This window comes from Sciurus vulgaris (assembly GCF_902686455.1).
Source record: "Sciurus vulgaris genome assembly, chromosome: 5".
Lineage (NCBI taxonomy): Eukaryota > Metazoa > Chordata > Mammalia > Rodentia > Sciuridae > Sciurus > Sciurus vulgaris.
Genome location: NC_136465.1, coordinates 81,157,182 through 81,173,955, shown reverse-complemented (window position 1 = coordinate 81,173,955; position 16,774 = coordinate 81,157,182). Strand labels below are relative to the sequence as shown.

Genomic DNA, 16,774 nt, shown 5'->3' with positions numbered 1-16,774 from the left:
TGTCATTGGGGTTTTAATTGGAATTACATTAAATCTGTTTAGCACCTTTGGAAGTATGGCCGTTTTGATAATATTAATTCTGCCTATCCAAGAACACAGGAGATCTTTCCATCTTCTAAGGTCTTCTTCAATTTCTTCCTTTAGCGTTCTGTAGTTTTCATTGTAGAGATATTTCACCTTTTTTGTTAGATTGATTCCCAAGTATTTAATTAAATTTAATTAATTAATTTTTAAAAATATGGAATGCTTCATGAATTTGTGTATCATCCTTGTGCAGGGTCCCTGCTAATCTTCTCTGTATCGTTCCAATTTTAGTATATGCTGCCGAAGTGAGCACTTTTTTTTTTTTTTTTTTTTTTTTTTTTTTTTTTTGAGGCTACTGTGAATAGAGTTGTTTTCCTAATTTCTCTTTCAGAGGATTCATCACTTATGAATACAAATGCATTAAGATTTATGTGTGTTGATTTTATATCCTGCTATTTTGCTGAATTCATTTATTAGTTTTAGAAGTTTTGTGGTGGAGTTTTTTGGATCCTCTAAGTATAGAATCATGTCATCGGCAAATAGTGATATCTTGAGTTGTTCTTTTCCTATTGGTATCCCTTTTAATTTCTTTGGTCTAATTGCTCTGGCTAGTATTTCAAGGAAGATGTTGAATAGAAGTGGTGAGAGAGGGCATCCTGCCTTGTTCCAGTTTTTAGGGGGAATGCTTTCAGTTTTATCTCCATGTAGAATGATATTGGCCTTGGGCTTAGCATAGATGACTTTCACAATGTTGAGGTATGTTCCTACTATCCCTATTTTTTCTAGTGTTTTAAACATGAAGGAATGTTGTATTTTGTCATTTTTTTCTGCATCTATTAATTATGATTTTTAGCTGTAAGTCTGTTGATATGATGGATTACATTTATTGATTTACAGATGTTGAACCAACCTTGCATTCCCAGGATGATCCCCACTTGATTGTGGTGCACTATCTTGCAAATATGTTTTTGTATATGATTTGCCAGAATTTTGTTAATGATTTTTGCATCTGTGTTCAACAGAGATATCTGTCTAAAGTTTTCTTTCCTTGATGAGTCTTTGTCTGGTTTTGGTATCAGAGGGATAGTAGCTTAATAGAATGAGTTTGGTAGGATTCCCTTCTTTTCTATTTCATGGAATACTTTGAGGAGTATTGGTATTAGTTCTTCGAAGGTCTTGTAGAACTCAGCTGAGAATCTGGTCCCAGACTTTTCTTGGTTGGTAGGCTTTTGATGGCCTCTTCTATTTCATTGCTTGAAATTGATCTGTTTAAGTTGTGTATGTCCTCCTGGTTCAGTTTGTGAGGATCATATGTCCCTAGAAATTTGTTGATATCTTCGAGAGTTTCTATTTTGTTGGAGTATAGATTTTCAAAGTAGTTTCTAATTATGTTATGTATTTCAATGGTGTCTGTTGTGATATTTCCTTTTTCATCATAAATTTTAGTAATTTGAGTTTTCACTCTCCTCTTTGTTGGTGTGGCTGAGGGTTTATCTACTTTGTTTACTTTTTCAAAGAACCACCTTTTTGTCAAGTTTTTGATTCTTTTGTTTCAATTTCATTGGTTTCTGCCCTGATTTTAATTATTTCCTGTCTTCTACTTTTGATGTTGTTCTGTTCTTTTTCTAGGGTTTTGAGATGTAATGTTAGGTCATTTAGTTGTTGACTTTTTATTCTTTTCTTGAATGCTCTCCATGCAATGAATTTTCCTCATAGTATTGCTTTCATAGTGTCCCAGAGGTTTTGATATGTTGTGTCATTGTTCTCACTTACCTCTAAGAATTTTTTTATCTCCTCCCTTTTCTGTTACCCATGCTTCATTCAATAGCATATTATTTAGTTTCCAGGTGTTCAAGTAGTTTTTTTACTTTATCATTGATTTCTAATTTCACTCCATTATGATCTGATAGAATACAAGGTAGTATCTCTGTTTTTTTGTATTTACTAAGGACTGCTTTGTGGCATAACATATGGTCTATTTTAGAAAATGGTCCATGTGCTGCTGAGAAGAAAGTGTATTTGCTCGTTGATGGATGGAATATTCTTTATATGTCTCTTAAGTCTAAGTTATTGATTGTGTTATTGACTTCTATGGTTTCTTTGTTTAGTTTTTGTTTGGAAGATATATCTAGTGGTGACAGCAGTGTGTTAAAGTCACCCAGAATTATTGTGTTGTGGTATATTTGTTTTCTGGAATTGAGAAGGATTTGTTTGGTGCACATGGATGTGCCATTGTTTGGGGCATAAATATTTATGATCGTTGTGACTTTCTGATTTATAGTTCCCTTAAGTAGTATGAAATGTCCTTCTTTATCCCTTCTGAGTAACTTTGGCTTAAAGTCCACTTTATCTGATATAAGGATGGAAACCCCTGCTTTTTTACTGAGTCCATGTGCATGGTAGGTTTGTCCCATCCTTTCACCTTTAGTCTGGATGTCCTTTTCTATGAGATGAGTCTCTTGAAGGCAACATGGCAACATATTATTGTTTTTTTTTTTTTTTTTTTTTTTTTTTTTTTTAATACAACCTGCCAGTCTATGTCTTTGGATTAATGAGTTTAGGCCACTAACGTTCAGGGTTATTATTGAGATATGATTTGTCTTCCCAGTCATTTGGGCTTATTTTTGGTTTTTAACATGACTTGCTTTTTCCTTTGAGGTAGTTCCTCCCTTTGCTGACCTACATTGTTGTTTTTCATTTCCTCCTCATGGAATATTTTGCTGAGAATTTTCTGTAGCACAGACTTTCTATTTGTAAATTCTTTTAACTTTTGTTTATCATGGAAGAATTTTATTTTGTCTGCAAATCTGAAGGTTAGTTTTGCTGAGTATAAGATTCTCGATTGGCAACCATGTTCTTTCAGAGCTTGAAATATATTGTTCCAGGCCCTTCTAGCTTTTAGGATCTGGGCTGAGAAATCTGCTGATATCCATATTGGTTTCCCCCTATAGGTAATCTTATGCTTTTCTCTCACAGCCTTTAAAATTCTATCTTTATTTTGTATGTTAGGCATTTTCATTATAATGTGCCTTGGTGTGGATGTGTTATAATTTTTTATATTTGGTTTCTGTAAGCCTGTTGTAGTTGATTTTCCATTTAATTCTTTAGGAAATTTTCTGATATTTTATTGAATAGGTTTTTCATTCCTTTGGTTTGTATTTCTGTGCCTTCCTCAGTCCTGATAATTCTTAATTTTTTCTTTTCATGATATCCCATAGTCCTTGGAGGTTCCATTCATAATTTCTCACCATCTCTTTTTGGTCAACTTATTTTCAAGATTAAATAGTTTTTCTTCATTGTCTGAGGTTCTGTCTTCCAAGTGGATCTAGTCTTTGGTGATTCTTTCCATTGAGTTTTTTATTTGGTTTATTGTTTCCTTCATTTCAAGGATTTCTGTTTTTTTTTTTTTTTTCCTTTCTTTCTCCAGAATCTGTTTTTTGAAATCATCTTCTGCTTCCTGCAGTTGCTCTTTTAACTGTTTATTGGAGTGGTTGTTCATTGCCTGCATTTACTGTCTTATCTCATCCTTTGCTTTGCAAATCATTTTAATTTTGTATATTCTGAACTCCTTTTCTGACATTTCTTCTACCATGGTGTCATTAGATTCTATTAATATAGAATCTTGGTTTGTTTGGAACACTTTCTTCCTTTGTTTTTTCATGTTGTTCACATTTCTTCCCCTCTAACAGTGCAGATCTGGGGTCTTGCAGTTTACCCCTATGAGCTTATCATGACTCTGCGGGTTTCTAAAACCTCTTCTTTAAGGGGGAGATCAATATTAGCAGCACCCTTTACAGACACTATGTAGCCCTAAACCAAATAGCCCTTATGAGAACATTAACAGTATTGTTGTAATAAATAGAGAGAATGAGTTTGATTATTGTCTACATTATAACCAGTAGATTTGCAGTGAAGTTTACAGTTTATAATGATGGACAAAGAGGATGGGGAGGGATGTAGGATGCAACTGTTAATGGGATACGAAAGGAGTATATATAGAAGTACTAGATTGTAGGAAGAGTGAAAGTGAAATAAAAAAAAATTGGTTTTTAGCATGAGAAGAGGGAGAAAGAGACTGACGAAACAGGTAAACAAAAGGAAAATAGAGTGAGAAAAATAAAGATATAGAAACTTAAAAATTTTCAAAAAGGAGATAAAAAAGCTACATTGTAACAGTCATATAGTATTCAAACCTCCCTTTCTTCCCTAATGTGATGCCTGAGAGGTACCTGACAACAAGCTTCCAGTCTCTAGGAGGAGTTTCAGGATGGGATTTGCTCCACCTAAAGATGGCAGCTTCTGCTTCCAGGATAATCCAAGATGACTGTGCTACATTCCAAACGTGTTGGAAAATAGGGAGCTGCAGTACGTGGTGTGGGTGCCAAGTCAATGTGGAGTGTCAAGTCCATGTGGGGCGTGGTAGTTCAGGCTTGGGGGTCCTTGAGGTGGGGTGCTGTTGTTCGGGCTGGGAGTCCTGCAGGTCCTGGCTGTTGTCCCAAGATGGTGGCAGGCATGTGTATCCAAAACTGCACGTATTGTGATAATGGACTTCCAGGGAACAGTGGGTAGCAGGTGGTCTGTGGGTGGTCTGCAGGCTACTGTTGAATGATTGGCAGGTGGACCTCCGGCAAGGCGTGATGGGTAGGTGAAAAGCAGGTGATGGGCATGCAGGAGGCAGGCAAATGGGCAAATGTTGGATGAGAGGCCAGATTTTTCTAGAATATGTGTTTCTCCTTTGATCAGTTTTCTGAGACTTTAGTTATTTTTGGCAGTGTTGGCCTATTTTTTCATTACTTTTAGGTCAGAGGATTTACTGAGCTTGTCACAAAAACTCTCGAAGCCGTAGTGCCTCTGTATTCCCTTAAGTCTTTCTCCACGTTGCAGCAAGAACATCACCCCATCCCCAAAACAAAGCCAGTCATTTCATCTTCAGTTTTAAAAAATGTTCAAGAACTTTCATGTTGCTCATTATAAACTTCCCAAATTTGTAACATGGTCTGGCCTGCTTTCCTATATAGTTCTATCTCATGTAAATGTATTCATTCTCTTATCCTGCATTCTGAGCTATATCCATATTAGCCTAATTTCGGGAGCACTTCGCTTTCTATTCCTTCAAAGACAAGGCTCTGACCTGTGTCATTAGTATTGACTTTTCAGCCTGAGGAATATAGGCTTGACTTTCTAGTCCCCATTAATTAGCAGTGACTCTGAGGAATATACTTTTTTTTTTTTTTCTTGTATGATACATGGCGATGAGAAGTAGTCCATAAAGTTGTTGTAAGGCTGTAGGTAATACATGTAAAGCCATTAGTACAGTGCCTTGTGTCTTGAAGGTATGTTTATTCTGTACCTGATGTTCTCCTACTAGCCCTTTTTTTTTTAAGTTGTAGATGGACGCAGTGTCTTTGTTTTATTTATGTGGTGCTGAGGATCGAACCCATACCTCACCCATGTGAGGCAGGCACTCTACCACTGAGCTACGACCCCAGCCCTCCCAGCCCATTTTGAATAAGCAGTTTATATGAAATAGTAGAGATACCAGTGTGCTTAAGTAAAATCAATCCATTATCACCAGGCTATCAATTATTTCAAAGTTAAACCTGAATATCACTGTGTTCCAACAAATTTTAGAAACTTATTATACCTAGTTCATAGCACCCTCATTAACTTTTTAAGGAAATACACTGCATAAGAGTATTTCCTTTTTTAAAAATTATTTAAAAATATTTTTTAGTTATTGATGGACTTTTATTTTTATTCATTTAGTTTTATACAGTGCTGAGAATGGAACCCAGTGTCTAAGTGCTCCACCACGGAGCCACAACCCAAACCCTGAATTTTTCTTTGTATTGAAGAAATTGTTTTTCCCTCTATGAGACTGTCGACTTTTAATTTTATTTTGAGAAAACTCTTGATTTTGTACCCAAGGAGAAAATAAAGCAGTAAATTCCTATAGATAACAACTGTGGGACAACTAGCACATATACGACATTTAACATTAGTATAGTAGTACTATATGATCTGACACTCCTCCAATTTTGTCTTTTTTCCCCCAATGTCTTTATAGAATTTCCCCCTACTTTATCAGTCCAGAATCATGCATTTCATATAGTTACCATATTTCTTTATTCTACTCTGGTCTGTATTGTTTCCTCAGCCTTTGATTTTGTCATAGGCCATTGTTTTGTAGAATACCCCTTAATTTGAGTATTTTCCTCATAATTTTAGTCATATGATGTGCTTTTAGGCAGGAATAGTATATAAGATTCCATGTTCTATTCAGTACATCACATTAAGAGATTTATGATGCTGTTTTAATTTCCATTGGTGGTGTTAATGTAGCATCAGCTCTTTTTTTTTCTTTTCTTTTCTTTTTTTTTTGTGGTACTGGGGATTGAACCCAGGGCCTTGTGCTTGCAAGGCAAGCACTCTACCAACTGAGCTATATCCGCAGCGGTGGTGTTAATGTAGATAACCTTTTAATGTTATTGTTTCAGGTTTGTCCAAATGTATCATTTTCTCCTTTGTCGTTAATAAGTATTCTGTGGGGAGACACAGTCAGATAGTGTGAATATTCTTTTTCTTCCTTTTTTTTTTTTTTTTTTTGGTGGTGCTGGGGATCGAACCCAGGGCCTTGTGCTTTCAAGGCAAGCACTCTACCAACTGAGCTATCTCCCCAGCCCTTCTTTTTCTTCTTAAACTTGGATCCCATGGTTTTTGTAACCTTTGATGCTTGTCTGAAACATATGATCATTGCAAATAGATTATTAAAATTTCTTGGGGTTTCAGGTTTAGTATTCTAGAGAGTTTTCTGTATCAAGTAGTATTAATTACAAAATATTTTGTTGTCATTTGCTTATGTCATGTTGTTTTTATGACCTTTAGGTTCATGTACTGGACAGACTGGGGAGAAGTACCAAAGATAGAACGTGCTGGAATGGATGGCTCAAGTCGTTTCATTATTATAAACACTGAAATTTACTGGCCAAATGGTCTGACTTTGGATTATGAGGAACGGAAGCTGTATTGGGCAGATGCAAAACTTAATTTCATCCACAAATCAGACCTGGATGGAACAAATAGGTAAGATTGTTATAGAAGGTTTTTTTTTTTTTTTTTTAATGTAAGAAAACTCCATGTTGGTTTGATATATAGTAACCAAAGTATAAAGCCTCCTTTTTCTCATGAGCTTAGTGTATTTTTGGCCAAGTATTGGAGGGGAAGAATAGACTTCTTTGTTTGGTTTTTTAAAAAAGTAATTACATTTGCCATTCATTGAGGTAGCTTTTAGAAAACACAATTGTATTTTCTCCTTCCTTGCTGTGAACTGACTTAATTCTTTAGTGGTTTTCAACTGGGAATAGTTATCTCTACTCCATCCCAGAGTATTTGGAAATGTGTGGAGAATTTTGGTTAACCCAGTACCTTGGAGTGCTACCAGCATTTTAGTTCCTTGGGAACTAAGGATACTAAATTTATTGCCATGTGCTGGACATAAACTCAACAAAGAATTGTCTCACTTAAAATTACTAGTAGATTCCTCAAGTACTATTTATGGAAGTTTCCTTGACAGATCTTTGTATGAGAACAGGTTGTCTTAAGTTTGTTTTTGTTACTGTAACAAGAATATCTAAGACTGAGTAATTTATAAAGAAAAGAAGTTTATACCAGGCATGATGGTGCATGCCTATATTCCCAGGAACTAAGGAGGCTAAGGCAGGAGGATCACAAATTGAAGGCTAGCTTGGGCAACTTAGTGAGACCCTGTCTCAAATTAAAAAGGATTGGGACTGTACTAAATAGCATGGCACTTTCCTAGCAAAATTAAGGTTGTAGGTTCAAAGGCCCAGTACTGTCACGAAAAAAAAAAAAAGTTTATATTTGCTCATGGTCCTGAAGATTGAGAAGTTCAAGATTAGGCATTCATATCTGTTGAGCACTTCATGCTACACTGTAACATGTCAGGAAAATCGGAAGATCAAGCAGGCACGTACAGAAGAGATGGGGGCCCAAAGGGGTACACATGGCTTTATAACAACCTGCTCTTGTCATAACTGATCCATTCTCCTGGGAACTCTCTTAATCTCTTCATAAAGGTGGAGCCCCCTGTGATTCAAACACTTCTTAAAGGCACCTTCTTGATAGTGTTATTTTGCCAGTTAAATATCAACATGAATTTGGGTGGCCACAAACCACATCCAAATCATAGGCATTAATCAACTTTTTCTGTAAAGACCCCAAATATTAAAATTAGACTTTGTGGGCCTTGTGATCCCTGTGGTTCAGCTTACTTCTGCTACCCGTAGTTTAAGAGCACTTACAGGTAATGTATAAGGGAATGGGCATGGTTGTGTCCCAGTAAAGCTTTATTTATAAAATGGATATGAGCCTCTGGGCGGAAGTTCAGTGACCCCCTGGATTAAGAGAAAACCTACTGCATGCATCATATATCCCAGTTATCCCAAGGAAGACAAAGTATGTCATACAGATACATGGAATTTCTTCTTGGATCACATTTAGATTTTAAGTTGCATTTTATGTTTACTTTCTTGTGCTTGATCTTGTGAGTTTTTGGTGGTCTTATTCTGAGATACTACCAGAGATGAGTCTGAGGTAGATGAAGGATTATTGAAACTATAAACTTATGTGAATTCTCTGAATTATGAAAAGTTTAAAGACTTTAATCAGATAAGTCTTTTGTTATGGAGTTTTTTGCCTTGTTTCAAAAAAAATGAAACGACCTCTATAGCATGATGGTTTAAAGAACTAAAATGTTAAAAAGTACATTTATGAATATTAAAACAATTGTTGTGTTTCAACTTCAAATTTGAAGAGATTCTAGGAAGAGTGATATGAATCCTTGTCGTAGTTGTCGTTTTCTTTTAAAAGCAAAACTGATAATACTAGGTAGTAAATCCAAAACCATATTTATAAAAAATGACTATAAAACTAACCCCAGGCATTTAGAAATACAAACAGATAAGGGCAAGCTACCAACAGCACCAAGACCTTCATGGTACCACTGTCTGTGCAGGACTTAGCAGAGAGAATTAATGGGGTATCTCACAGGGCTTGGAATTAGGGGAATGTCAAAATAGCTTCAACTATTCACTCGATAATGTGTGTGACCTATTTTAAAAGTGGTAGCAGAAATGGAAGGGTGTGTGGTTTTCTACTACAATATCAGGCAAGTGCAGTATGTCTTATGGTAAGAACATAAGAATTTAGTATGGTCTGTTCTGTGAACTCTCAAAATGTATGTGACAGAGCTCTTATCCAGAATAGGGCACCACACACAATGAGCAAAAATCAAGTGACACTTATTTTCTAAAATCTCCTAGCTTTCTTGTCACTGTACTTGACAAGAACAACTTAGAGGAGGAAAAGTTAATTTGGAGTTTATGGTTTCAGAAGTCTCAGTTTGTAGAGAGCAGACTCCATTGCTATGGGCCCAAGATGAGGTAGCACACCATGAGGGAAGGACCAAGTGGAGGAAAACTTCTCAGCTAACAATGGGGTCAGGAAGCAAAGAGAGAGGGAAGGAGAAAGAGAGGCAGACAGATAAGACAGACAGACTGAGTTAGAGGAACGGGGAAATGGCCACAGGAAAGATGAACCCTTCTAGGGTACACCCCCAGGGACCCCCCTCCTCCATCCACGCCCCCAATCTGCCTACAGTTTCCAGTCAGTCCATTCAAACTAGGATGGATTGATTACATCACATCTCTCATAATTCAGTCATTTCACCTCTGAATATTCTTCCATTAACAGGAACTTTTGGGGACACCTCATAATCCAAACTATAACAACAAGCTATCGTATTTTTGGGTTTTTTCCTATATTTTTTATTGGTGCATTATACTTATACATAATGGTGGAATTTGTTGTTAGGTATTTGTACATGCACATAATATTACAGTATAATTTGGCCATTATCATTCCCTAGCTTTCCCCATTTCTTCCCCTTTCCTGACCCTGGGCCCTTTACTCTACTGATCCCACTTCGATTTTCGTGGGAATGTCTCCCACCTTTCCTTTCCTTTTTCCTCTCTAGCTTCTGCATATGAAAAAAAAATGATCCTTGACTTTGAGTTTGGTTTATTTTGCTTAACATAACGTTCTCAAGTTCCATCTATTTTCCTACAAATGAAATGATGTAATTTCATTTGTTATATCTGAACAAAACTCTGTTGTACACATATACCACATTTTCTTTATTCATTCATCTGTTGATGGACCTGGGCTGGTTTGGCTATTATGAATTGTGCGGCTATAAACGTGGGTATGCATGTATCACTATAGTGTGATGACTTTAATTCTTTAGGACAAATACTGAGGAGTAGAATACCAAGCTATCATATTTTTTTATCATTATGTAAAAAAAACAGAGGAATAGATTCTGTGAAGTTAGGAAAACTACCTTAAACACCACTTTCTTCTAAAAGTTAAGGAAAACTAATTTTATCCAGACATGAGAATCAGGGAAGTATCAGGATAAAGTCTCACTTAAAGTTAATGCAAAGGAGAAAAGAGTAAGGAACAGAATCTTTAAATAAAAACCTCACAGAAAAACCTGACCTTCAGAGATTAAACTTTTCTTTCAAAATGTGGGTTTTGTCATCTCCATTCACAACTTTTCTCATTTTATGTTCTTCCACATGTGTTTTGGTTTCTCACCAACTTGTGTCACCTTTTATTTTTTTTTATTCCAATATTTTTATTGGTACATTATAATTCTACATTAAAATGAGATTTGTTATTATATATTCATACATGCAAACAATACAGTAATATAATTTGATCATTATGGTTTCCCAATATCTCCTTTCTCCCTCCCTCCTTCTCTCCCTCCCTCCCCTCCACTGGTCCTTTCCTCTGCTGTACTGGTCTCCCTTCTCTTTCATGAGGTCCTTTCCCCTTTTTCCTCTGCAGCTTTCATATATGAGAGACTGCACATGACCCTTGACTTTCTGAATTTGGCTTATTTTGTTTAACATAATACTCAATTTTCATCCATTTTCCTGCTAATGACATAATGATGTTCTTATTTATGGATGAATAAAACTCCATTGTGTATGATGTAAAAAATAAAAATTCCATTATGTATATATTCCACTTTTTTTTTTTTTTGTTCATCCATCCATTGATAGTCACCTGTGCTGATTCCATAATTTGGCAGTTGTGAATTGTGATGCATGTATTCTGAATTGGTATTCATGTATTGCTTATAGTATGCTAACTTAAATTCTTTAGGATAAATACTGAGAAGTGGTATATAGTTGGGTCATAATGGTAGTTCCATTCCTAATCTTTTGTGTAATCTCCATACTGATCTCTGTAGTGGTACTAATTTACAATCCCGCCAACACGGTGAAAGTGTTCCCGTTGCCCCACATCCTCTTTAGCATTTACTAACTGTTTGTATTCTTCATAACTGCCATTTTAACTGGAGTGAGATGATATCTCAGCATAGTTTTGATTTGCATTTCTCTAATTGCTAAAAATGTTGAATTTTTTTTGTGTATTTGTTGGCCATTTGTATTTCTTCTTTTGAGAAGTGTTGGTTTACCAGGGAGACCAGCCATAGGGGCAGCTGTCACACTTTTGTGACTTTTGCCTCCAGGAGCTCCATTGGATCCTCACATTGAAGTCATCTTTTTGGCTGGGGTGGGGACAAGATTATTTTGAATCACACCAGACCATTCTGTTCTTCCTAATGAGGTTTGTCCTCGGGAGAACTATTCTAGCAGAGCTTAACCTGCTGGGTTAAGCGGGGGTTGTGGCTCAGTGGTAGAGGGCTTGCCTAACATGTTTGAGGCACTGGGTTTGATCCTCAGCACCACTTAAAAATAAATAAATGGAATAAAAAAGTAAAAAGAAGTGTTGGTTTAGTTCATTCGCCCATTTATTGATTGGGTTACTAGTTCTTTTGGTGGTAAGCTTGAGTTCTTTAACTATTCTGGTTATTAATCCCGTAAGAAGAATCGTTAGCAGAACTTTTCTGCTATTCTTTAGGATCTCTTTTTCTTATTCCTATTGCTTCTTTTGCTGTGCAGAAACTTTTAAATTTGATGTTATTCCATTTTTTTGATTCTTGGTGGCATTTGTCGTGGTCTTGTTGAGGAAGTTGTTGGCTGTGCCTGTATGCGGGAGTGTATACCCTACATTTTCTTCTAGGAGTTGCAGTTTCTGGTCTGATTCTTAAGTCTTTGATTCATTTCGTATTAACTTTTGTGCAGGGTGAGAGTTAGGGATCTGGTCTCATTCTTCATATGGATAACCAGTTTTCCCAGTACAGTTTGTTAAAAAGACTGTCTTTTCTCCAGCGTGTTTTATTTTTTGCACCTTTCTCAAGGATCAGGTGACTGTATCTGTATGTATTTATCTCTCTGTCTTCTATTCTGTTCCATTGGTCTGTGTATCTGTTTGTATACTAGTACCATGCAGTTTTTGTTATTATAACCCTGTAGTATATAATTTGAAGCCAGGTAATGTGGTGCCTTCAGCATTGCTTTATTGGCATAGAATTTCTTTGGCTATTCTGTATCTTTGGTTGTTCCACATGAGTATTAGGACGGTTTTTCTAGTTTTATGAAGAACCTCACTGGTATTTTGATGGGGATTGCATTATAACTGCTTTTTGTTAATGTGACTATTTTAATATTCTGCCTATCCATGAACATGGATATTTCCATGGTATTTCCATCTCCTACTGTCTTCTTCAGTGTTCTATAATTTTAATTGTAAGGATCTTTCACCTCTTTATTGTGATTTTTCTCCTGACTTTTTTTTTTTCTCTTTTCTTTTTGAGTCTACTGTGAATGATTGTTTTCCTGATTTCTTTTTTCAGCAAATTCATTATTGGTATATAGGAAAGCTATTGATCATTATATGTTGATATTGCATCCTGCCACTTTGCTGAACTTATTAGCTCTGTGAACTTATTAGTTCTGTGGAGTTTTTTGGATCTTATAGGGTCATATCTACAAACATTGAGAATTTGACCTCTTCATTTTTTGTTTTTATCCCCTTTATTTTCTCCTTTGGTGTAATAACTCTGGCTAGTACTGTATATTGAATAGAGGTAGTGAGAATGGATGTGTTTGTTCGTATTTTACAGTAAATGTTTTCAGTTTTGTCCCATTCACTGTGATGTTGGCTTTAGGTTTGTCATATATAACTTCTTAATGTTGAAGTACGTTCCTTTTATACCTAGTTTGTTCATTGGTTTTGTCTTGAAGGGGTGCTGAATTTTGTGAAATCTTTCTCTGATTCAATTGAGATGACTATGTCATTTTTGTCCTTAATTCTATTTATGTGGTGGATTATAGTAATTGATTTGTGTATGTTAAACCATCTTTGCATCCTTGGAATGTTTGAAACCAACTTGGTTACATTGGACAATACTTTTAATATGTTATTAAATATGATTTGCTCGTATTTTATTAAGGATTTTTGCACCTAGGTTCATTGGGGATATTGGTTTGTAGTTTCCTTTTCTTGATGTGTGCTTGTCTGGTTTGGTTTCAGGATGATACTGCCTTCATAGAATTTATTTGGGAAGTATTCTACCCCTTTCTATTTCATAGACTAATTTGAGGAGCATTGGAATTAGTTCTTTAAAGGTTTGGTAGAATTCAATTGAGAATCCATCTGGTCCTGGGCTCATCTTTGTTGGAAGGTTACTCCCACACCCACCTTCAATCTCATCCCTTATTTTTGTTCTGTTTATGATTTCTGTATCTTTTTGGTTCAATTTTGTCAGGTCTCTTGTCTAGAAATATATATATATATATTTCATGTAGATTTTCCAGTATATTGGAGTATAAGTTTTCAAAATGATTGCAATGATCCTTTGGATTTCTTTGTGGTGATGCCTCCTTTTATAACTCTAAATAAATTAATTTGGACTAGTTTGGGTATGTGTTTACCAATCTAGTTAATCTTTTCGAAGAACCAACTCTTAATTCATGTTTTGTATTTTAAAAAATTCTCTTATTTCTTTGATTTTAGCTCTAATCTTAAACTAATTTGCTTCCTTCTGATTTTGGAATTGGTTTGTTCATGTTTTGTAGGGCCTTGAGATGCATCATTATGGTGTTCATTTGGGACCTAATTTTCTTATGTAGGCACTCAACAGCTCTAAACTTACCTCTTCAAAATACCTATGTAGCATTATAGAGCATTGTATCAGTGTTCTCATTTGATTTTGAGAATTTTAAAATTTCTCTCCTGATTTCTTCTATCATTAATTCATTATTCATAAGTGTATTGTTCAATCTCCATCTGTTTATATAGTTTCTGTAATTTTTCTTTTTCCCCCTAATTTCAGTCTGTATCATAAGATGCACAGTTATATAATTTTTTCTCCCTGTATTTGCTAAGAGTTGCTTTGTGGCCTAAAATATGGTTTATTTTGGAGAAGGTTCCATGAACAGCTGAGAAGAAAGTGAATTCAGCAGTTGTTGAATGCAATATTCTGCAGATATCTGTTAATTTGATTTATAATGTTTTTTAGGTCTGAGGGGTATTTCTAAGATTTTATCTTGTTTACCTATATATATTCTTATATTCTGATTCTATATATTCTTATTTTTGAGAGGTTTGTAGAAATTACCTAATATTGATCTGGTGTCTGTATCTTTAAGGTGAAAAGTGTCTGTTTTATGTAATTAGGTGTACTGATGTTCGTGGCATAAATATTTACTATTGTTACATCTTGTAGGATGGTTCTCTTTACCCAGTACAAAGTGATTTTTCTTTTTAGTCTCTTTTGATTAATTTTGGCTTGAAGTCTGGTTTGTTGAATACAAGAGGGGCTACTTCTTTTGGGGGTGCCATTTACGTGGCATATCATCTTCCATCCTTTGATTTTCAGCCTATTGTTGTCATTGATTGTAAGGTGAATTTCTTGCAAACAATATGTAGTTGGTTTTTATTTCTTATTTCATCCTACTAGCCTATGTCTTTCATTTGAAGAGTTATTTACATTGAGTGTTGTGGTAGAAAGATGTTTATTAATTCCTGCCATATTGATTTATTTCTAGCGTCTAATTTGGTCCTTATTTGTTTAGCCACTTTTCAAGTGAGATTTGTGTATTTATGAGCGCTGAAATTAGTTTTTGATTTCTTCTTGTGTGTAGTATTTAAGTGTTTTCTGTAGTACTGGCTTAGTAGTCATGAATTCTTTTAGTTTTTCCTTATCTTTGTAGGTTTTTTATTTCTTCTTCCATCCTGAAGGATATCATTGCTGAGTTATTGCAATCTGGTTGACATTTACTTTCTTTCAGGGCTTGAAACACATTCCAGGTGCTCCTAGATTTTATAGTTTGTGCTGAGAATTCAGAAGTAATTCTGATGGGCTTGCCTCTACATGTGATCTAATGTTTTTCTCTTGAGACTTGTAAAATTAAAATTCTATCCTGTTCTGTATGTTAAGCATTTTAATTATGTGTTGTGTGATTCTTTTTGGATATTGTCTATTTGGGTTCTGATTGCTTCTTGTTTCTAGATGTCCATCTCATTCCCAAGATTTGGAAAAATTTTTTATTAGTTCTCTGAAGAGATTATTTGTGTAATTACCCTGTCTGATAGCCCTCTTCAGTTCTTGAATTTGGCCTCTTAATATTGAGCCAGAGTTCTTGTATATTGAATCATGCTTACTTATTTTCTTTAATACTGTCCAAGTATTCAAGGCTGGCCACTTTGTCTTCCAACTCTGAGATTCTGTCTTCAGCATGATCTACTCTATTAGAAGGACTTTCAACTGAACTTTTTGTTCCCCCTAAATATGTCTTTCTTTTCCAAAGATTGTTTGGTTCTTTTTTAGTATCTTTGCTTACTGAGGAATTTCCCATTTATATCCTGTACTGACTACCTTAGTTCATTCTGTATTTCTGTGTTCTGCTGCAATTCATTGATTATTTTTATAAATTCTTTTGGATTCTTTATTTCATTTACATTAATATCTTTGAGGTCAGTTGCTTGTAAATTATGAACTTTAGGAGATGTTATGTTACATGTTTTTTCCTATTTCTTGTATTCCTGTGTTGGGTTTTGTGTATCTGTTCGGTTCTTTTCCACCCTTGTATTTTAGAGTGTAGCCTTTTCTTGTTGAAGTGATCTCTTCTCTGGAATATCACATTACTGTGAGTTATTTATGTATTTATTTATGTATTTATTTATTTATTTATTTGCGGTACTGGGGATCGAACCCAGGGCCTCGTCCTTGCAAGGCAAGCACTCTACCGACTGAGCTATCTCCCCAGCCCTACTGTGAGTTTTTGAATATATTTCCAAGTGAGTTTTGTATTATAGTTTCCCTGCTAATTCTTTGTTGATGATTAGTGTATTTTGACATATCAGAACTTAAGAATCCCACTTTCTCTGTAGGTCTCATCAGTGTGGTCCTTTTCATAGATCAGGAAGTTGTGTTGTATACAGCAGTGTGAATGGGCTATATCTTCCGTGATTGCTCTTCTAAACTTAACAACTCTATATATTCTAAAGCATTCTATATTGGGACCCCTTGTAGGTGTGGTACCTATCGTTTTTGTGTCATTTCTCTGTTTTTACTTTAGGGGAAGATGTCCATGAGAAGGACCTCAGTACCCTGCTTTTGCTTGTTTCTACTTGTAGCATAGTCTTTGGTTTGAGGTTTTTGTATCTGCTATTCTTTGTGTTAAAGCATTGTTAAGGTTTGAGTGTGGTTAGCTTGTGAGTGGAGCAAAGATACGTTGTCTTGTCTGGT

General features: G+C 35.3%; 1 protein-coding gene across 1 annotated transcript in view; it reads left to right on the top strand.

Moving 5' to 3' along the window:
- The window catches only part of LRP6 (LDL receptor related protein 6), a 179,145-nt gene that overhangs the window by 61,837 nt on the left and 100,534 nt on the right, over window positions 1-16,774 (top strand). The window contains exon 3 of the mRNA XM_079140029.1: window positions 6,910-7,107. Coding sequence (XP_078996155.1) covers window positions 6,910-7,107 — 198 coding nt within the window. The remainder of the gene's footprint in view (window positions 1-6,909; window positions 7,108-16,774) is intronic.